We start from the raw sequence: 22,276 nt of genomic DNA on the forward strand, positions 1-22,276 counted from the left end.
TCTGCAAATTAGCTGTAATATCCCAGCCCATGACACCTTATGTCATGAATGTTTGATAATTTACAAGCCACTTTGAAGTAAAGGAAGACTTAAAACAGAAAAAAAATTAGACTGGTAGATAAAAACAGTCAAATGTTGGTCAGTATCTAGAGAATTATAAAACTCATGCTATATACTAAAGAAAATTATTTCACATATATTTTAGCAGTTTCTGATACTGATCTGATTTTTAATACTGGAGCACAATATTGAAAATGTATTCTATCTCTGTCTCCCTCCACCCCTTGAGTGTTCACTAGGTAACATTATATATCAGGGGTCTTCAAACCTGCCCCTTTCATGACTTGTGGACTTCAACTCCCAGAATTCCTCAGCCAGCATGCATGGCTGAGGAATTCTGGGAGTTGAAGTCCACAAGTCATAAAAGGGGCAAGTTTGAAGACCCCCTAATATATATTTTCTTTCTTTGCTTTAATATTTATTACTTTGAGAATTTCAAACAAATCCTAAGCCTTATTTATACATATTAGTTTGGACCACTGGCACATCTATTTTGGGACTCATTTTTTGTTTAACAAAAGTAGGATTCTCCAAGCAGGCAGTAAACAAAAAATCACTACTGCCCTGTGGGATTTAAATAATATACAAATAATTGCATTAATCTTTGGAAAGTCTCACTAACAAAGTAGATTTTCCCCAATATACAAATCACATTAATCAGAGAATTGTCAAGAGACCTTTATACATGATTTCCTTAAATGAGACTCAGTGGTACCAGTTTTAAGCTTTCTTCTAATACTTTTAATGTAGAAATTCATTTTCCTGCCATCACGTATTTTCAAAACACTGCCATTTTCTGCAACTATTTAAAACTATTCCCTGATAAAACACAATAATGTGAAAGTTAATATACTTTTCCTGTCTGTCAAGAAATCTTTGGATTTGAATTTAGAGCAGCCTTTCCATTTGCATAACTGTGAATCCATTAGAAGAGGAAGAAGCAAAGGCTGTCCTTGATTCACTTTTATTCCGCTGTCTCCAGAACTACTCTTTAAATCATCTGATGTGCCTCCAATGCATCACTCATGCCCAAATTAGTCAGTGAAACTAATCCTAGCCTCCAGTTTCCCCAAGGTCTTTATTTTTTCACAAACTACGGAACACCTCTTGTAAGCTCAAAGTATCTCAAGTCAAGCAGTCTGAAACAAAAAGATCTGTACAGGTAAGTCCTCGCTTACCTAATGCCTCATTTAAGTCATTAGGGCACTTTGTGACCAGCAAACTGTAACAACTGTCACCGCATCCAGCAGACACATAATCATCATCTGTATGCCCCCCAACCATCTGGCAATAAACAGACTTAACTGAGAACGCAAAAGTAAAACTGCAAGTTGTGGTCATATGGCACTTTACTTAACAACCATGGTGACTCACTTAATGGACCAAATGTAAAGTGATATTGTAAGCCCACTGTGGTTACATGGTATTTCTCTTAGCAACCCCAGTGTTTAGCAACCGGACAATGAATTCCAATTGTGGTCACTACGTGACGACTATCTGCATATTTGCTCTGAGGATGAAAATGTTTTGGCTTTTCTTAGAACAAAATCAGATCATTATGAGCAATGTTTCTTCAAACACTTCAGCTTTTCTAACTGCATGAATGGTAAAATATTTTTCAAAATACAATTGTCAACTCCCAATCCAAATGTTTCTGGCCTAGCCAATACTGCAACATGATCTGGTTCCAACTCTGCTGCTACTAAGATTGGATAGAGGTTATGAGGAAAGGAATAAGAAAAAGTCAGCAGTTATCCAAGCATATGATCCCAATCAGGGATTCTTCTAAATCAGACAGTGCTACATTTGTATACAAACTAGACAACTTGTGATCTGTTGAATCATTCTTTCAAAAATATTTCCTTATCAGATTCAATGCCTTCACCAATGACAGAACTTCAAATGTACTGCCTTCACTGGAAAAACATGCAGAGATGTATCTGCCTTGACAGTAGGCCATGTTGAACTGTACAGTATGGCACAAACACCAGTATGGGGGATGTTTTATGACACTTTGTATAATGTGATCAACTGTTTTATGATAATTTTATGACCAAAAGTTTTATAAAATTTGTCATATTTCAGTGCCACAGGTCAGTCATGGATCTTGGACGCACCCTGTAAGTTAGTCCATTTGAATTACCTTGATTCGAAAGCTGTTGCCCTATGATGCACCATTTCACCCAGCTAAAGGTTATGGGAACAAGAGTTTTAGTAGCATATAGATTATTGCCCTTTGGAATGTTAGCAGTCAAATTGCAAGTGTTAAAATATGTTCTAGATCAGCAGTCCCCAATCTTTTTGGTACCAGGGACTAATTATTTTTGTGGAAAATAATTTTTCCACGGACCAGGGGTTGGTTTTGTGCACTACCTAGATTCCACACATGCGCAGATAAAGCTTCGCTCACTTGCACAGACCGGGTCCTAACAGGCTGTGGACTGGTACAGTACTGCAGCCCATGGGTTGGAGACCCCTGTTCTAGATTGTGCTTTTTGAAGGCAGGTATCTATGAAGGCAAATGCAAAAAGGGTATGTAGTTGCTAATGTTGTGGTGCAAATATTGTACTGTTGATTATATTGGTTTTTGAACTAATATTAGTGCACGACTTAGTCCATTTTGCACGTGCTCTTCTATCATTGACACTACGTTTTCAAGCTACAGTTTACAAATGCAAAAACTGGGTTTAAACTCTGTCCTTATTTCACACAAATCAATTGCTGAGGTCAGATTATTTATCAAACCGATATGTTGTTAATTTCATTTAGATGTTTTATTGCTTCATTTTTTAAAATTTAGTAAATATCAGTGCAGTTTTATCTATTGAGAATTAAGGCCTGCTAAGTTCAACTGGTCTTCCATATACTTAAGAATATACACAACTTTAATTACATAACTTTTTTAAAAAAAAGTGTTTATACCTGTACTTGCCTTGATGCTGTTTTTATAACTATAAATCATGTAATATTTCCAATTTAGAATTGCTATTCTATTAATCAATAAGACTGATAATAATACTTAAGACATTCTTACCTTAACTCCTTGAATGAGGCCATTCATTAGAAATGTATGCTGAGGAAATGTTTTATGTAAGACCTATAAGAGAAATATTTCATTTCAAAACTATGTTCTCAATTTAACAAAATGCATATTTAATAACTGCAAAACTAAAGGCTCTTTCATGAGAACATTCATGAAGGGAACTACAAACTAACAGACACACAAAGATATAGGAGGGGGATACAGCAGGTTTTTGAGTAGCACTTCTTAATCCTCATCATTACTAATCTAGCTCTCCAGACTATGGAGAAGTTGTTGAGAATAATAATGTGAATTGAAAATTAAATAAATTTGCCACCTAAATCCTTTCCTCCTGAGTTAAACATCACTGAACACAAATCTAGGACCAAAGTACAATACAGATTAAGTCATTACTACCTCCATTAAAGAAATAATTATGGCCATATGCCCCATCATAATTAAATATCCCAGACCAAAATGAAGCATATCTTCAGGAGTTGCTGAAACTGATATTAACATTTAAACAACTGCAATATTGTTATACATTATATGTAGAATAAGACAACAAAGGATAATTATATACACACACATTTCCAATTTCATGAAATGTGATATAAATGTATCACAAACTACTGAACATCAGTATGAGATGTATCTGCATCTCTCCCACAATCTTCTTATAACAGACATGGCAACAGCTATTTTGAGTGTGAGAAAGGAAGGAAATGGGGAAAAATGCAGAATTTGCATTGGGTATTGTGTATATTGAAAGCACTCATTCCAAGCAGCACAGGAAAAGAAATTAAAATGTTCAATACATAGAACACCTTCTCAGTCTGAGAACAATTCTTATGTGTAAGCTGACAAGCCAGTCCCAAAACTCAGCTGACCTTCAGTCTATAGGGAATTCATACCCATGACTGGATGGGTTTTGACAATAACAGTGTTATCTGACTTTCATAAATTGTAATTAAAGCCCTATCACTACTATATTTTAAATACTGCAGTATCTCAGCAAATAAAAACACAACTGGCAGTAAGTAGAAATAGAGGTTTTATAGCAATGATAAAAAAATGTATTGCCTAAAGGAAGTAAACAATTATGTGTTCTTTGTTCTAAGCAATGAGACACTAGCAGCATTCACATACATAGTTAAATACCAGCCTAGGAGTAGATGAGAACTGCCTTGGAATCCAAAGTCCCATATCTAATGGTACAAAACTGGTATATTAATATTATATAATGGTGCAAAGCTGGTATTTTAATTAAGAAAATTCCTGCTTTCTAGTATAAAATTTAACATGTTTTATTTCTCCGAAATCCTGCTAACATCACAGAACTTTTAGGACATGCTTTTTACATTGGTAACTGCCTTGGATTTTGTTTCAAGAAATTTATGTTCTCTCTGCATTGGGTGGCAAGGCAAGCACAACTGATGTCCAGTCTGGAATAATCTAATTCCTGGATGTGTTTTGGATTCCTGATAAGTTTCTGGGTTCTTCCAGACACCTATGAAGATTTCCCGCCTCTCCTGAAATCCACAATGTGGCTCATAGCCTTTGAAACCCTATTTGTTGAATGTCCCTGTTAGCCACAAAACAGCTTTGGGAAAAGGCATTTCTTCTGACCAGTAGAGAAAAGAAAGGTTCCATCCACAAGAAAAATGCCAATGAGGTTGCAGCTGATGGGATCTGCAAACTTACCGTGAGCATGGGTGTTGTGAGAAGCCCCCAAGCAAAAAACTCAAGGAAGATCACAATAACAGCATGGTACACACTTGGTCGGCCAATACCTTGCTGTTAATAAAAAATAAAAGCAATATTAATAGTATACAGAACTTAGATTTGTTTCTGTAACAACAATTTATATATTAAAAGTGACAAAAACTTTTGGTTTTTCACAAAAGGTTTTGTGGGGAGTTAGGCATGCCATTGTATGAAGCAAAAGGTGTCCTAATTCTGTGGATGCCTTGTTGCAACCCTTCCACGATGGCCACTTACGAATGAAGGGATGGCAAAAGTGTCACAATTTCAGTTTATAAAGATAGCATCCTTAGCTTGCATCTGCCTGTAAAATCTCTTTCCCTGTTTAATGACAATTCAAAAACACAATATAACTGAACAGATTTTACATAATAAAATGTCTTCCTTCACACCTTAGAATCCCATGTATCACCAACATTTTATCAGGATGTCCTATTTACAGACATTTGTATTCCACTTATCTCTAAACATGTCAGCGAACTAACAACCAAATAAAACTTACCAAAAAAACCACATACATACATACATACATACATACATACATACATACATACATATATATATATATATATATATATATATATATATATATATATACACACACATATACATATATACACACACACAAATATTGAATCAAAATGTAACAAATTATAAGAATTAAAAACAATCCACAATGCACTTGAGGGTTTCTCCAGAACAGTTACTGAAGATGCATGAGGAGTGAAAATTACTGCTCATTATTTAACTGTTTTGTATTTAATGCCTCTAAAGTTTATAAAAATTAATAATTCAATGTAAATTAGTAGTAGAAGGCCTACTCTGCCATTTTCAAAATACTGAGAGTCCATCAGGTAACCAAGATTTTATTAACACACAAACACATAAGATACTTTCATATTTACCTAATTCACTAATATAGTGTATAAATAACTGCAAGATCTTATTTTATGGTGAATTAATTATTCATATCATTCTGAGTATGATTCTTATTTTCCAATTCATTTTATGTGTGCCAACCACAGCATTCTTAGAAAGCAAAACTAGCAAGAGATCATAGACCACTCTTACCTAGATTTCCATTCACATACTAGGGAAAACTCAACCCAAACATATAGAGATGATTGTTGTAATCTGATCAGTGGTGTAATGAACGGGGTTGCGGTTAGAGGAGTGGCAGGAAGATATGTACAGATTTGCGTTTGGAGGGCATTGGATCCCACCACGGAGCTATTTTATGATGAAAATTGCAAAGACAAATTCGTGTTAGTACCAGTGGCCTGACCCAGCTCTCTGGAAAAGGCTCTAATGCTGGGAAAGGCGGGAAGAGAAAGAACAGGAGCAATTTGGATGGACCGTTATAGCTGCGAGGGGTGCATCACGGGAAGACGTGAAAGCCCGGGTTATACAGGGATGGGTTGTCATGGAGAAGATATATGGGGTCATTTGAGGCAAAACGACTTGATGGCACCTCATCCCTCCCTCCCTCCATCCCGGGCACGCTATCAAAATCTCTTAACACGCGTCCTGTCCCCCTCCCAGAAGTTACGAACTTCATTCCGGATCTCATTTTTTTAAAAAAAAAAAACAAAAAACAAAAAACAAAAACGCATGACGGTCTGTTCAGCTTCCTAAAAGCGACAGCGAGCCTTTCGAAACCGAAAGCGATTCCCGCCAGATCTCCTGAAACAAATGGAATGGGACTCGAAGGGGAACTCCAGCAGCAGCAGCAGCAGCAGCAGACCTCTTCCAACTAACCCAGGGGTCTTCAAGCTTGGCCCTTTTATGACTTGTGGACTTCAACTCCCAGAATTCCTCAGCCAGCTTTGCTGGCTGAGGAATTCTGGGAGTTGAAGTCCACAAGTCATAAAAGGGCCAGGTTTGAAGACCCCTGAACTAACCTGTCACCCCCATCAGCCCCAAGCCTTCACAGGGGAAGGAAGGGAAACTCTTTTCTTGCCCTTGCAACCATTCCAGAGACAAAGCAGGCCCAGAAGCAAGAGGAAGGGGAGAAAAGAGGAGCAGCAGCCTCTCCCAACCCACCCACCACCACCACCACCACCCGGCTGCAGCTTCTCAACGCTGAGCTCGGCCGACACCTCGCTCCCACGAGCAGGTCTCGCAGCACACACACACACACACACACACACGACCCCGGACGGGCAGAGCTCCCCGGAGGCTGAGCGGGCGGATTCCGCGGGAAAGCAAGGAGGTCTCTTCGCAGACACTCACCGAGGCGCCTCCGCCCGGCTTGAACCCGATTCTCCGGACCAGCATGATTCGGCTGCCGCACTTGCCGCCGCCGCCGCTCGCTCCGGGAGCCGCTGCTTCGCTCTCCACCACCGCCGCCACTGTCAAGGCGACCACCTCCGCTTCCCGACCCGGGGTTGGAAGAGGAGGAGGAGGAGGAGGAGGAGGAGGAAGAGGAGAGGGCGACGGTGGCGGCTTCGGGTCGGGGCTCATTTCGCTCTTCCCATCTTGCCTAGGCGGAGGAAGCGGCGGCGAAGCAGGGGCTCCGGGCGGCCTCCCGCCGGCTCCTTCATCCGCTGCCACCGTCTCAAGGACCGGGCGACGCGCGGGCGGAAAAAAACAAAACGAAACGAAACGAAAGCGGCGGAAGGAGAAGCTCAGGGCGCCGCGGGAACCCTTCCCCGCTTCTCTAAAGCGCCTTCCTGCTTGGCCGGGATCACGGGGACGGCCGACCGAAAGCCACCCACCCACCCACCGGAAATACGTCACATAAGGAGAAGGCGGGGCTTCCGCCAAGTGGAGCGGCTAATCCAGGGGTCGGCAACCTCGGCTCTTTTATGACTCGAGGACTTCAACTCCCAGAATTCCTGAGCCAGCATAGCTGGCTCAGGAATTCTGGGAGTTGAAGTCCACGAGTCATAAAAGAGCCGAGGTTGCCGACCCCTGGGCTAATCATACAATGCAATAGGCCACGTGGGCGGGGTTTGTCTCCCGGAGGGCGGGAATAGCGTGAGCTTGGCGGGTTATTCCGTGTGCTTAATTTTAGACGACAATTGGGTGTTTTCACCGTTTTATTTTATTTTTTTTATGTATTGCATCCTTTCCTCCCTTGCTAAGTGAGAAAGATGCCGTGGTGTTCACATTCTCTATTTGTATTTTTAAACGTTGAGTGTATTTTTAAATGTATTTTCATTACTGGCTTTGCTTTATTATTTTTTATAGCATTACAAGCCTATAAGGCACCGTATGCAAAATATGTAAAATTGCTAAGCACGTTGATTTGTGCTTTGAATTGTAAGCCGCCCTGAGTCTTCGGAGAAGGGCGGGATATAAATGGGATTTAAAAAAAATTATTAAATCAATACTATTTTTTATTATTACATAAGACACGTCAAGGTTAATTGTTGTAAACAAAGTATTGGGAGTAAGATGCAAGATGTTTCACTATTCCGTTACATTTTAGCTATACTGAAATTTATTGCTTATTAATTAGTTGTGTACAGGTAAGTCCTCAACTTACAATCATAGCTAAGACCAGAATTTCCATTGCAAAGCAAGTTGGTTGGTTAATGAGTCATGCCTGATTTTATAATATTTTTTGCCGTGGTTAAGTGAATTACGTGGTTATTAAGCAAATCCAGCTTTTCCCATTGGCTATGCTTCTTGGAAGCCAGCTTGGGAAGGTTATAAATGCATATTACATGACCCTGGGATGCTGCAACCATTGTAGATACATGGTGGTTGCCAAGCACCAAAACTTAGATTATGTGGTCATGGGACTGTTGCAATTGTGATAAGTGCAAGAACCAATTGTAAGTCACTTTTTTCACTGATGTAACTGAATAATTACTAGATGAATGGCTGTAAATCAAGGACTCACTCTTAACTCTTACTAAAGACTTTCTTCGGGTCTTTCTCCACTCCTTCAAATTTATGGCACATTCATAACTTTTTCTTAGCAACAATATTGAAGCAATTTTGCTGAAGACAGAATTGTGCTATACATTGCTTTGTTGTTGTTAGCTGCGAAGCCGTGTCCGACCCATCACGACCCCATGGACAACGTTCCTCCACGCCTTCCTGTCCTCTACCATCTTCTGGAGTCTATTTAAGCTCACGCCTACTGCTTCAGTGACTCCATCCAGCCACCTCATTCTCTGTCGTCCCATTCTTCTCTTGCCCTCAATCTTTCCCAGCATTAGGCTCTTCTCCAGTGAGTCCTTCCTTCTCATTAGATGGCCAAAGTATTTGAGTTTCAACTTCAGGATCTGGCCTTCTAAAGAGCAGTCAGGGTTGATCTCCTCTAGGACTGACTGGTTTGATCACCTTGCAGTCCAAAACATTCGCAGGAGTCTTCTCTAGCACCATAGTTCAAAGGCCTCAATTCTTTGGCGCTCAGCCTTTTTTATGGTCCAACTTTCACTGCCATACATTGCAACTGGGAAGACCATAGCCTTGACTATACGCACTTTTGTTGACAGGATGATGTCTCTGCTTTTTAGTGTGCTGTCTAGATTTGCCATGGCTTTCCTCCCCAGGAGCAAGCATCTTTTAATTTCTTGGCTACAGTCCCCATCTGCAGTGATCTTGGAGCCCAGGAAAATAAAATCTGTCACTACCTCCATTTCTTCCCCATCTATTTGCCAAGAATTGAGAGGGCCGGATGCCATGATCTTGGTTTTCTTAATGTTAAGTTTCAACCCAACTTTTGCACTCTCCTTCACCCGCAACAAGAGACTCTTTAGTTCTTCTTCACTTTCTGCCATTAGAGTGGTATCATCTGTATATCTTAGGTTGTTGATATTTCTCCTGGCAATCTTAATTCCAACTTTTGATTCATCTAGCCCTGCCTTTCTCATGATGTGCTCTGCATATAAGTTAAATAGGCAGGGTGACAGTATACAGCCTTGCTGGACTCCTTTCCCAATTTTGAACCAATCAGTGGTTCCGTGTCCAGTTCTCACTGTTGTTTCTTGACCCGCATATAGGTTTCTCAAGAGACAAATAAGATGGTCTGGTACTCCCATCTCTTTAAGAACTTGCCACAGTTTGTTGTGATCCACACAATCAAAGGCTTTAGCATAGTCAATGAAGCAGAAGTAGCTTTCCTAACTTTCTCCATCATCCAGCATATGTTGGCAATTTGATCTCTAGTTCCTCTGCCTCTTCGAAATCCTGCCTGTACTTCTGGTAATTCTCGATCCACATATTGCTGGAGTCTAGCTTGTAGGATTTTAAGCATAACTTTACTAGCATGTGAAATGAGTGCAATGGTGCGATAGTTTGAACATTCTTTGGCGCTGCCTTTCTTAGGAATTGGAATGTAACCTGATCTTTTCCAATCCTGTGGCCACTGTTGAGTTTTCCAAATTTGCTGACAAAATGAGTGTAGCACTTTTACTGCATCGTCTTTTAAGATTTTGAATAGCTCAGCTGGAATACTGTCACCTCCACTAGCTTTGTTGTTGCTCAGCTTTTTTAAGGCCCACTTCACTTCACATTCTAGGATGTCTGGCTCGAGGTCAGTGACCACCTCATCGTGGTTATCAGGGATGTTAACCTCATTCTTGTATAGTCCTGTGTAATTTTGCCACCTGTAATCTTGCCTCTGTTAGGTCCCTGCCATTTTGGTCCTATATCATGCCCATTTTTTCATGAAATGTTTCCTTCATCTCTCCAGTTTTCTTGAAGAAATCTCTGGTCCTCCCTATTCTATTGTTTTCTTCTATTTCTTTGCACTGTTCATTTAAGAAGGCATTCTTATCTCTTCTAGCTATTCTCTGGAATTCTGCATAAAATTGGGCGTATCTTTTTCTCCCTTGCCTTTCGCTTCCCTCCTTTCCGCAGCTATTTGCAAAGCTTCCTCAGACAGCCATTTTGCTTTCTTGCATTTCTTTTTCTTTGGGATGATTTTAGTTGCTACCTCTTGTACAATGTTGCAAACCTCTGTCCATAGTTCTTCAGGCACTCTGTCTATCAGATCTAATTCCTTAAATCTATTTGTCACCTCTACTGTATATTCAACAGGGATATGATTTAATTCATACCTGACTGGCCTAGTGCTTTTCCCTACTTTCTTCAGTTTAAGCCTAAACTTTGCAACAAGAAGCTCATGGTCTGAGTCACAGTCAGCTCCTGGTCTTGTTTTTACTGACTGTATAGAGCTTCTCCCTCTGGCTGCAGAGCATATAGTCAATCTGATTTCTGTGTTGACCGTCTGGTGATGTCCATGTGTAGAGCTGTCTCTTGGGTTGTTGAAAAAAGAGTGTTTGCTATCACCATCGTATTCCCTTGACAAAATTCTATCAGCCTGTGCCCTGCTTCATTTTGTAATCCAAGGCCAAACTTGCCTGTTATCCCGGTTATCTTTTGGCTTCCTACTTTAGCATTCCAATCCCCCATGACGATAAGGACATCGTTTTTTGGTGTTAGTTCTATAAGGTGCTGTAGGGCTTCATAGAACCGGTCAATTCCATCCTCTTCAGCACCGGTGGTTGGGGCATAGACTTGGACTACTGTGATATTGAATGGTTTGCCTTGGATTCGAACTGAAATCATTCTGTCATTTTGAGGATTGTATCCCAGTATTTGTTTTCCTACTCTTTTATTGACTGAAGGCTACTCCATTTCTTCTGAGGGATTCTTGCCAGCAATAGTATACCTGATGGTCATCTGAATTAAATTCACCCATTCCTGTCCATTTTAGTTCTCTGATTCCTAAGATGTTGATGTTCAGTCTTGTCATCTCTTGTTTGACCACGTCCAGCTTTCCTTGATTCATGGATCTTACATTCCAGGTTCCTATGGAGAAAAAATCTTTACAGCATTGGACTTTCCTTTCACCACCAGACATATCCACAGCTGAGCGTCCTTTCGGCTTTGGCCCAGTCGCTTCATTCTTTCTGGCGCTACTAGTACTAGCCCTCTGCTCTTCCCCAGTAGCATGTTGGACGCCTTCCGACCTGAGGGGCTCATCTTCCAGCGTCATATCGTTTTGCCTTTTGGTACTGTCCATAGGATTTTCATGGCAAAATTACTGGAGTGGGTTGTCATTTCCTTCTCCAGTGGATCACATTTTGTCAGAACTCTCTGCTATGACCTTTCCGTCTTGGGTGGCCCTGCACGGCATAGCTCATAGCTTCATTGAATTACGCAAGCCCCTTCGCCACGACAAGGCAGTAATCCATGAAGGGGAAATATTGCTTAGGTTTGCTCTTATTTAACTCTTTCTGAAGTTAATAGCGATTAAAAACCTAAGCTGTTTTTTTTTAAAAAAATAATGATTTTGAAGGAACTGCTCTCAGGCATGAACAGCCAGACCCCTGCATGTGCAGAGCTCTAATTAACTATTATGTTCTGCCTATAATACAGAAATCTCCCTCATCTGGCAGCCTATTCTTGGGAAGAGTTAGACGAGGCTCCAAGGAATTCAGGAAAAAACAGTTCCAGCTCTTTTACAGTAGCACAGTGACTAAACTAGCTCATCCCTCCTCCCTGTCAGGCTGGATTCTTCTTGATATCTGTCTTCAAAGCATAAAATGGCAAGCCTGATTCAGTAACATTTATTTTTTAATTCTGTCATATTAACTGATTTGTTGTATTGTGTAATCAGATTGCCATTAACATCATGGCAAAGAAGGAATTTGGATTCCAAAATTATCTGAATTTCATTGACTTGCTAGAGTTTAAAAGGGCATCTGACAGTCAAACAGCATGTTAATATTCAGCAATGATAATACATTTGGTGCCTTGGTTTGCTAATAATAAAAACTGCTTCAACTGTAATTCAGTGTATTGATGCAATAAATACAACTACCTATTTTTGTTATTAAGAAAGAGAATCAATGTGACAACTGGGTTAAGGTTAGGATTCTTTGCTGCATCATACTGCTGTTTCTTTTGAGACAATAAAGCAATTCCTGTAGCATTTGTAATATTAAAAAATAAAGCTATTTTCCCCAACAATAGATTCAACACTTTATTCTGAATAGAAATATCTTGATTATGTATCAAGACTTACTTTAGGTAAGCATAAATAAATATATAAGGTAAAGGTAAAGGTTCCTCCGCACACGAGTGCTAGTCGTTTCCAACTCTAGGGGCCAGTGCTCATCTTCGTTTCAAAGCCGAAGAGCCAGCGCTTGTCTGAAGACGTCTCCGTGGTCATGTGGCCGGCATGACTAGATGCCAAAGTTGCACGGAACGCTGTTACCTTCCCACCGTAGTGGTCCCTATTTTTCTACTTGCATTTTTACATGCTTTCGAACTGCTAGGTTGGCAGAAGCTGGGACAAGTAACAGCCACTCACTCTGTTATGCGGCACTCGGGATTTGACCTGCCAAACTGCCAACCTTCTGATCGACAAGCTCAGCGTCCTAACCCACTGAGCCACTGCGTCCCTAATAAATATATAGTTTTATGCAAATAGATTAATTATATTTAGTTGTGTGGATACATATCTTTGGACTATGAATTAATTTGAACATTGCTGTTTTCTTAGAGTTAACTAAGGGGTCTTATAAATATAATGGTATGCATCACTTCTTGAACCTAAAGGAAAGTATGCAGGCATAAATTGTTCATTCCACCACCTTCACCACCCCACCACTTCCAGGCATTTCCTATTCCGCCACTGTTATTCCAGCAAATGGTGCTTTGCTTACATGATAATAGACAAGGAAGAAACCTCCAGAAGTCAGGAAAGAGAGTCCCTTTATTTTTCTTAAAAGCATCATCTACCAGCGGGAAAACAGCCACCAATCTCTCCCTAACATGAAGCAGGATGAGATTGGGTGAATTTAAACTGATTTTTGCATGGCAGGTTTAGCATTTTTTCCAATTACCCATGTCACTGATGGCAAGTGCTAAGGGGAGGTGGCAGGATGCAAGGTGAAACAGAAAAGAGTCTTCCTGATCTTCCATAGAGCTTGCCTTTGTGTCTCGTACCTGTCATCCAAGCTGTTTCTGTATAATGCTTTTCTAAAAACGGGCTAAACAGCACAGCTGACAGGTAAGATGCATCCAGCCCAAATGGCGTTAAGGTAGAAGCAATTGACCTCAGGTCTAGCAGCATCCAGAAATAGCTAGATAATAGTCAAAGAGAACTTGAATGCTAGAGCAGACATCTTGAGTCACACAAATCTGAGTGGCTTACTTGTAACAACAATAGTCATCACCATAGCACCTACTGCTAATAAAGCTGGTATGGAGAGGGCACAGGGATGCCCGCTCTCCCTCCAAGAGGGACATAATATTGTTAATTCTCTGAAAAGTAATAAGTAAATAGCTGTGAAGCACTGCACAAAGTCATGGAAACTGCAGTTGTGTGAGCCTGGCCTTAGGTCATTGTACAGAGTGATAGCATTTTTGCATAGGCCCTCAGAAATAATAATTTTTTAAAAAATGAAAAAAACAATGTCAGCCCAAACTGTAGAAAACCTTTAATGCCTGTAACACATAGCAGCAGAACCTGGCTTTCATTTTCCTGTTAACTCAGCCTGTATAAGGCAGGATCAAACTCTTTTAGAAGCATTAACAAGTATTTAAAAACAGGTCCAATACTCTTTTACAAGATCTCTAACCCTCTATTTATAAGGAGGCTGTGTAAGACCTGACAAGCAGTATTGAAAGCAGCAGTCAGATATTACTTGGACAGATGCATCTCTAGGAGCCAGGAACCTACCTTGCAATCCAACCTAAACTGCAGAAGGAAGAGCTTCACAACCACAGGGAATGGAGTGTTCTCATAGTAGATAGAGGTGGCCAACAAGAGCTAAGTAGATCACAATCCCTGAAACTATTCACAGCAAACATGTGATTAAAGCATTACAATATGGTTGGAGCAGGTAAGCTGAGGGGTGCTCTGTGCTCTGAGCTTTGTTGTTTTCTTGCAGACATTTTATTACCCATGTTTCTTCAGTGCTAGTAAGGAGTAGGGTTTGTTCCCAGTTTATATTCTAGAAGTGTAAGCTGCCTCAGATATGGGCAGGGGATGAAATGAATGGAGTCATGATGTTGCTGGGGTATGGCCATGCTGTGTGTAATGTACCGGCCTTTTATATGCTGTGTTTGCTTATGTTGTAATGCTTGCTAATTGCTTAGTTCAATTGCTAAGTGCTTAGTTCACGTGTATGCTTGTAACGGTTGCTGGGCCAGCCAGACTAGTTGTCTGCAGCCAGCTAAGTAGGGTTAAACCTATTGGTCGCCGCCTATCGGCCAACTGTATAAATAACTACGCAGCAGCTCCTATGTTGCTTCTGTTATGTTCTGACCTTCAATAAAGCCTGTTGCTGTTTGAATCCTCCGTCTCGCTTAATGCCTGCAAAGAACTGGCTACACAACACTGGTGACGAGGATGGGATGTGCTGCTTCATCATAAGAGCCTGAAGTCACTAGGGGGTGAGACCAGCACAGAGCCTGATAGGGAACAGCGTTTCCCCCACCCCTCGGTCTGCCTAGCAAGCCACACTAGAGACCACCCCGCCCTGAGGATCTGTCCCAGGGCCTACACAGAAGCCAGCAGCACGAGGCAATGCAAGACACGAGCTGCGAAGACTACGCACCATGCCAAAGGTTGGAAAGCTTGAGGAATTCAACATGACATCCGGGAGAGATGGTCGTCCTACATTTCCCGCATAGAGAACTACGTGCAAATCAAGTCAGCAAAGATGGGCTAAAAGCTGCAACCCTCCTCTGTATGTGCGGCCCAGCCACCTTCAATATCGCCGAGAACTTGGTCACCCCAGTGCTACTGGAAACCATCATGTATGCTGACCTCAAGAAGAAACTGCTCGACCATTTTGAGCTAAAGCTATCAGTGATAGCATGGAAGCACACCTTCAAACAACGCTAACAATCTGGCGAATAGGTGACAGAATTCATCACAGCACTTCGTCAAGCATCGCGACTACAATTTCTCTGACCTAGTGGAGTGACTAAGGGACCGCTTAGTCTGTGGACTCAGGAACAGAGAGTTCCAACAAAAACTCTTTGCGAAGGAGACTGTCTCACTTCAAGAGGCCTTAAAGGAGGTCATGGCAGATGAAGCCACCAGGGGGACCATGAAGGCATTGCAGCTCTCCAAAAGCGCGCCAGCTACAGAAACTGTCCATGAGGATGCTGAACGACTGGAAGACACTGACTCTGACCACACCACGAAAGAGGAACGAGGTCGGCTGACAAGGTGCTTGGGCTGCGGAAGCCACCATCAATGTGCAGATTGCCATTTCAGGACAGCCACGTGCCAGGCGTGTGGAAAACCAGGCAACATTGTTGCTGTCTGTGAGATCGCCAAAGGGACCGCCAGCCAGACAAGACTTTCAGGAGAGGTACCGGGGCCCTGGGGCAACACCGAGTAGGGTTCTGCTCCAGCTGCCAGAGCATTTTCCGCACTGGTGCCCACCGACCTCTTAAAGAGAAGTTGCAACTGCAGGTCGAACTTCAAGGGCTTCCATGTAAAATGGAACTGGACACAGGCTCAGCTGTGTCCATCATCTCCATTGGAACTTTTCGGCACGTTTGCAGCCGTAGCAACACATGGGTCAAGCTACGACCATCCAATATTTTACTTACTGATTCCCAGAATTCCAGAGTGGCGGTCAATGGCGTAACTTCACTTACAGTGAAGTTCAAGGGGTTTTCAGGCCCATTAGATGTCATTGTGGTAGATGGCCAACATATGAGCCTCATAGGGCTTGATTGGTTCGATGCATTGGGCATCCAAGTAACCGGCATTCACTGGACTCCAACAACAGATTTGTCTTCCATCTGAAAGCCATTCACAGATGTTTTCGGCCCAAGTTTGGGAGAGTACAAAGGCCCTCCAATAGCTTGTAAACTTAATCGCCAGGTTTCACCAATTTGGGTTAAGCCCCACCGTGTGCCGTTTGTGTTAAAGCATAAAATTGATGCAGAGCTGGACAAGCTTGTTAGTTGGGGTCTTGCAGCCCATAGACAGTGGGGAGTGGGAGACCCCCATTCTAACGCCATTCAAGGCCAACGGAGAGGTACAAATATGTGCTGACTACAAGTGTACCATTAACTGGGACAGCAGCACACGTACCCCATCCCAGTAGTCAGCCATATTCTGGCGTCGTTGCAAGGAGGCCGCATGTTCACTAAATTAGATTTAGCGCAGGCCTATCAACAGCTGCCAGTGGATAGGCCATGGCAGCTGCCCAAACAATTGTTATGCACAGGGGGAACTTCAAGGTCAACCGCCTTCAATTCGGGGTGAGTATAGCCCCAGGAATTTTTCAAGAGATCATGGAGCGCACGCTCAAAGGTATTCCGGGGATCTGCCCCTACTTTGATGATGTACTCATTGCTGGGGAGTCCACAGAAGTTCTGGCTGAACGGCTTAGAGCCGTCCTTCAGCGGTTCCGCACCACGGGACTTAGATTAAAGAGAGAGAAATGCAAGATTGGGGTTCAGTCTACAGAATTCCTTGGGTTTTGAATTATGCCGAGGGCATCCATCCTGCAGAGTCGAAGCTGAAAGCGATTCAGCTGGCATCAAGCCCTAGGTCCAAGGGAGAGCTTCAAGCCTCCTTGGGCCTCCTAAATTTTTATCATTCATTCCTCCCTAACAAGGCCACAGTGGCAGAGCTGCTATACCAGCTCTTAGAAAAAAATATTCAATGGCAGTGGACCCAGCTCCACAAAATGAGTTTCAAGGCAGTCAAGGCATTGTCGTCGAACTCGGTGCTTATGCACTTTAACGAAAAGCTGCCAGTTTGCATTGTGTGTGATGCATCCCCATACAGGGTTGGAGCCATGCTGAGTCACTTGTTGGCAGGTGGGAGACAGTCACCCATCGAGTATTATTCAAGGACCTTGTCCTCAGTGGAGTGCAATTACGCACAAATTGACAGAGGCCTTGTCCATCGTGGCCGGGGTTAAGACGTTCCATGACTATTTATATGGGAGGCAGTTCATGGTCTTTACCGACCACAAGCCCTTGCTAGGCTTGTTCACAACGAACAAGCAGACACCTCAAATTCTGTCACCATGAATCTTGAGGTGGTCTGTCTTCCTTTCGGCCTACGACTACAGGCTGGTGCACAAACCTGGCAAAGAAATGGGCCATGCAGATGGCCTTAGCAGACTGCCCTTGCCACACGTGGAGCCCAATCCGGCTCCAGCTGCACACATTTTAGCAATACAAGACTTGCCAGAGTTTCCCCTACATGTGGGAGATGTCGCTGCAGAAACGGCAGCCGACAAAATCCTAAGTCGTGTTGGCTTGGATTCATACAGGATGGCTTGAAAATAGCGGGAGGGGGGCGAGTTCCACAGTTTTTTCATTCGGAAAAATGAGCTTTCAGCGCATAAGGGGTGCATCCTTTGGGGCAGCAGGGTCGTAGTCCCCAGTTCACTCAGGCCCAGGGTTCTTCAGTCTCTGCACGAAGGCCATCCAGGCATCGTCCGGATGAAGGCACTGGGAAGGAGCTACCTCTGGTGGCCAGGGCTAGATAAAGCTATCGAGGCCCAAGTACACAGGTGTTACACATGTCAACAGTCCAGACTGAAGATGCCGCAGGCCCCTGTCCACCAATGGGAGGAAACGCATACACTGTGGTCAAGAATCCATGTAGATTTTGCTGGGCCCTTTCAGGGACAGTTGTTTTTAATAGTGGTCGATAGCAATTCTAAATGGTTGGAGGTTTCCAATATGACCACTGCAAGGACCATCCAGGGGTTGCGGTCACTGTTTGCAACACATGGGCTTCCGGATGTCGTAGTCTCCAACAATGAAGCCCAGTTCACCGCATTGGAATTCCAGGCCTTTCTCAGGGCCAACCTAATAAGGCATGCCACATCGGCTCCCTTTCACCTGTCGTCAAACGGGCAGGCAGAACGGATGGTTTGTACAACCAGAGTCCCTCAAATGCATTACTACAGGGGACTGGCACCACAAGCTGGCCAATTTCTTGTTATGCCAGCATACAGTGCCTTGCACAGCTACAGGCAAGAGCCCTGCAGAGCTTCACTGGGGCAAGAGGCTAATAACAAAACTGGACATACTGCACCCTGATAGAGTAGCCTCTGACATGGCATGTCCGAAGGCACCTAGGAATTTACAGGTGGGGGACCAGGTTTGGACCCGGAACTACAGGCAAGGGTAGTGGCGAAAGTTGTCAAGGTATCAGGACCACTCTCCTACAACGTGGTCCTGGAAGATGGGTGAGTCATTCGCTGACATGTCAATCAGTTGCACCGGCGACTAATGTAGTAGTCGTTGGCTCAGGACTCCCAAGGGGAGCAGACCTGGAGTCCACAACCTCACACTCCAGCAGAGCAGTTCGCATGCTCTGAGACATTTTGTGCACAAGAGAACGGGGCCAGGGCCATAAAAGCGCTTCCCCCAACTGGATCACAGGGGCCAGGCAGTCATCCGACACCCAGTAGCAGCCCTGCCAACTTCGTGGCACCGTTAGACTTTGGGTTGGGCCAACCAGGACAGGCTAGCCAAAGGGACTCGAGTTGTTTTGACTCCACTGAACCTCAGAGCCCGGGTCTACCCAGCATGGCAGGCAAACCGGTAGACCAGGAGATTCCAGCAACCCCCCAATGCTCCAAACAATCACGAAGACTCCCCCCCAAATACCTACAAGATTTTGTAACCAAATGAATGTGTGTACCATCCAGGGAGAAGGGGTGTAATGTACTGGCCTTTTATATGCTGTAAGTGTTTGCTTATGTTGTACTGCTTACTAATTGCTTAGTTCAATTGCTAATTGCTTAGTTCATGCGTATGCTTGTAACGGTTGCAGGTCCGACCCAGACCGGTTGTTTCCAGCCAGCTAAGTAGGTCTTTGGGTGGGAACCCACTGCTTAAACCTATTGGTCGGCGCCTATTAGCCAACCATATAAATAGCTGCACAGCAGCTCCTATGTTGCTTCTGTTATGTTCTGACCTTCAATAAAGCCTGTTGCTGTTTGAACCCTCCGTCTCCCTCAATACCTGCAAAGAACTGGCTACACAATACTGTGGTTAAGGACAAATGAGGAAATGTCTCTATCATTTACTAGGACTTCTGCCTTCTTTTAGTGTCATTTCATGCAAGAGATTGGTAACCATCAATAATATTTATTGCTTTGGTATTATAGTCTATCATAAAGATATTGCTTTTTTTTCAAACCATGTATATAGATGTATATAGATATCAGACTCGGTGCCCAGTGAGAAAACATATTACAGCAATCTTCTTTCATCCTCTCTTATTTTAATATTTCTTAATGCAACGTTCAGGGATGCGGTGGCTCAGTGGGTTAGGACGCTGAGCTTGTCGATCAGAAGGTCAGCAGTTTGGCGGGTTGAATCCTGAGTGCCGCATAACAGAGTGAGTGGCTGTTACTTGTCCCAGCTTCTGCCAACCAAGCAGTTCAAAAGCACGTAAAAATGCAAGTAGAAAAATAGGGACCACTACGGTGGGAAGGTAACAGCGTTCCATGCGCCTTTGGCGTCTAGTCATGCCGGCCACATGACCACGGAGACGTCCTCGGACAAGCGCTGGCTCTTCGACTTTGAAACGGAGATGAGCGCCGGCCCCTAGAGTTGGAAACGACTAGCATGCATGTGCGGGGGAACCTTTACCTTTACCTTTACTAATGCAATGTTCTTCTTGTTAAACATGGCCTTCTCACATTGCATGCAAGCACTAACAGTGGCATTTGTATTGTTAGGCCAGGATGCATGTTTCACCATTTGTGTATCATTGCAGTTAGCACCCGATGCCTCTAATAATGCAGCTCTAATAGCAATATGCTTAAGAGTTTCTGTTTATGGTAACACTGACTGCTGAGAACTTAATCAATCCAGAGTTTTACATTACCTCGAGTGCCAAACATAATTTCTAAAAAATTTCACACATTGGCAAGGGGTCTTGCTTAACCCCCCTCCCCTTTTGTCAAAAATTCAGACCAATCCAGGACCAGAAATAAAAATGTTGTGCCTTCACATAATAAGAAATGTCCCCTCTGCCTATACTGCTTGTTTTTACCTAGTTTATTTTGTTTATCCTTATTCACTAAATGAGTAGAGTTACATTCACAGACCTTGGAACGTTACTGTAGGAGCACACTGTGTTCCCCTGCCAGGAGCTGTGCTTTTCTCCAGGGCACACTTATTTATTGTAGTATAATGTAGCTAATATTAAGATAGGGAGGCACATCTGAGAAGTTTGCCTTGAGACCAGAAAAAAACATTGCTTATGCCTCCATTACTATGACCTCAGCCTTTTTCATTCATGAGATGGATAAAATAAGGACAATTTCATGGAAGACAGGCAAGAAATTGCTGTCTTCAGTGATTAATTGTATGTAGTAAATAAAAGGATGAATGGATGGGTTGTATTTAGACTAGGATGACAGCAAATATTGTTTTATCTTTCCGGTAAAAAGGAACCATAGAAGCTTTGGAATAATTTGATTTTTCCTAGATATGTTTTGCCAAAATTAGTCTGCTAGAAACAAAATATGGCTTTGTAGGACAGGGATACATACATTTTACTCTAATTACTTGGTTGTTTGGAAAGTCAACAGAAAAAAAATGCTTACAAATGTCTTCTCTTTTCAGTCATAGAAGCCTGACTCACACATTGGGCTAATTTGTAGTGTGATTAGTTTTCTTCTTCCCATTGAACTACTTGAAGAAAGCACAAGGTGGACTACAGGCCACAGTTATACAGAACTATGGATGTGGATCAGTGGTGGGATTCAGCCAGTTTGCACCATTTCGGCAGAACCAGTAGCTAATTTTTTTGTTGCACAGGCCCAGAACGGACTTCCGGAAGCGGCATCCACACAGAGAACCGGTTGTTCACATATTTGAATCCCACCACTGATAAGGATGTATTTCTCTGTGTTGTAAGGTGGTGCTAATATATATAGTTGCAACTGTTGGCTTCTCTACCTTGTAAATATCTATCCAATTGGTTTGGTTACTAAATCATGAACTATTTTTATATTTCTATATATATTTTTATATTTTTTATATTTCTGTAGTTTGACTTGTACCTTGATAAACACATAAAAATCCTCATCCTTATCATATAGATACCCATATATTTTCATATCCAAGAATATTGATGTCAGGGGAAGAAAATAATTAAAAAATTGGAGATGGGCAATTTAACCTCCATATATTGCTAAACCTCAGCTGCAAGTATTATTATTTATTTTATTATTTATTTATTTATTTATTTATTTATTTATTTATTTTTATTTATTTTCAGTAACAAGGCATTTTGGAAGTTAGTTATAATGGAAGGGGGGGCTGTTCTATAATCCATGGGGTCGTGAAGAGTCAGACACAACGTAGCAACTGAACAACAACAAATGGAAGTTAGTTACCAGGACCTTGTTATAAAACAAGCTCACCCCTAGAAGAAGTATGTTACGGAGAGATGGGCAGATACAAAACTTTTATTATAATCCCTATAAAGATTTATTTTCATCG

At 42.4% G+C, this 22,276-nt stretch overlaps 2 protein-coding genes across 2 annotated transcripts in view; one reads left to right on the top strand and one right to left on the bottom strand.

The window, feature by feature from the left end:
- The window catches only part of MFSD14B (major facilitator superfamily domain containing 14B), a 33,667-nt gene extending 26,182 nt beyond the window's left edge, over positions 1–7,485 (bottom strand). Inside the window, exons 1-3 of the mRNA XM_083355891.1 lie at positions 7,079–7,485; positions 4,787–4,879; positions 3,095–3,157 (exon numbers count right to left, since the gene is read on the bottom strand). Coding sequence (XP_083212017.1) covers positions 3,095–3,157; positions 4,787–4,879; positions 7,079–7,309 — 387 coding nt within the window. The 5' untranslated portion in view covers positions 7,310–7,485. The remainder of the gene's footprint in view (positions 1–3,094; positions 3,158–4,786; positions 4,880–7,078) is intronic.
- An 8,364-nt stretch (positions 7,486–15,849) lies between these two features.
- LOC310633462 (host cell factor-like) overlaps positions 15,850–22,276 on the top strand; it is a gene marked incomplete at its 5' end in the record, with an annotated part of 79,632 nt that continues 73,205 nt past the window's right edge. Inside the window, one exon of the mRNA XM_083351168.1 lies at positions 15,850–16,143. Within this exon, the coding sequence (XP_083207294.1) occupies positions 15,850–16,143 (294 nt within the window). The remainder of the gene's footprint in view (positions 16,144–22,276) is intronic.

Source organism: Vipera ursinii (assembly GCF_947247035.1).
Source record: "Vipera ursinii genome assembly, chromosome: 2".
Lineage (NCBI taxonomy): Eukaryota > Metazoa > Chordata > Lepidosauria > Squamata > Viperidae > Vipera > Vipera ursinii.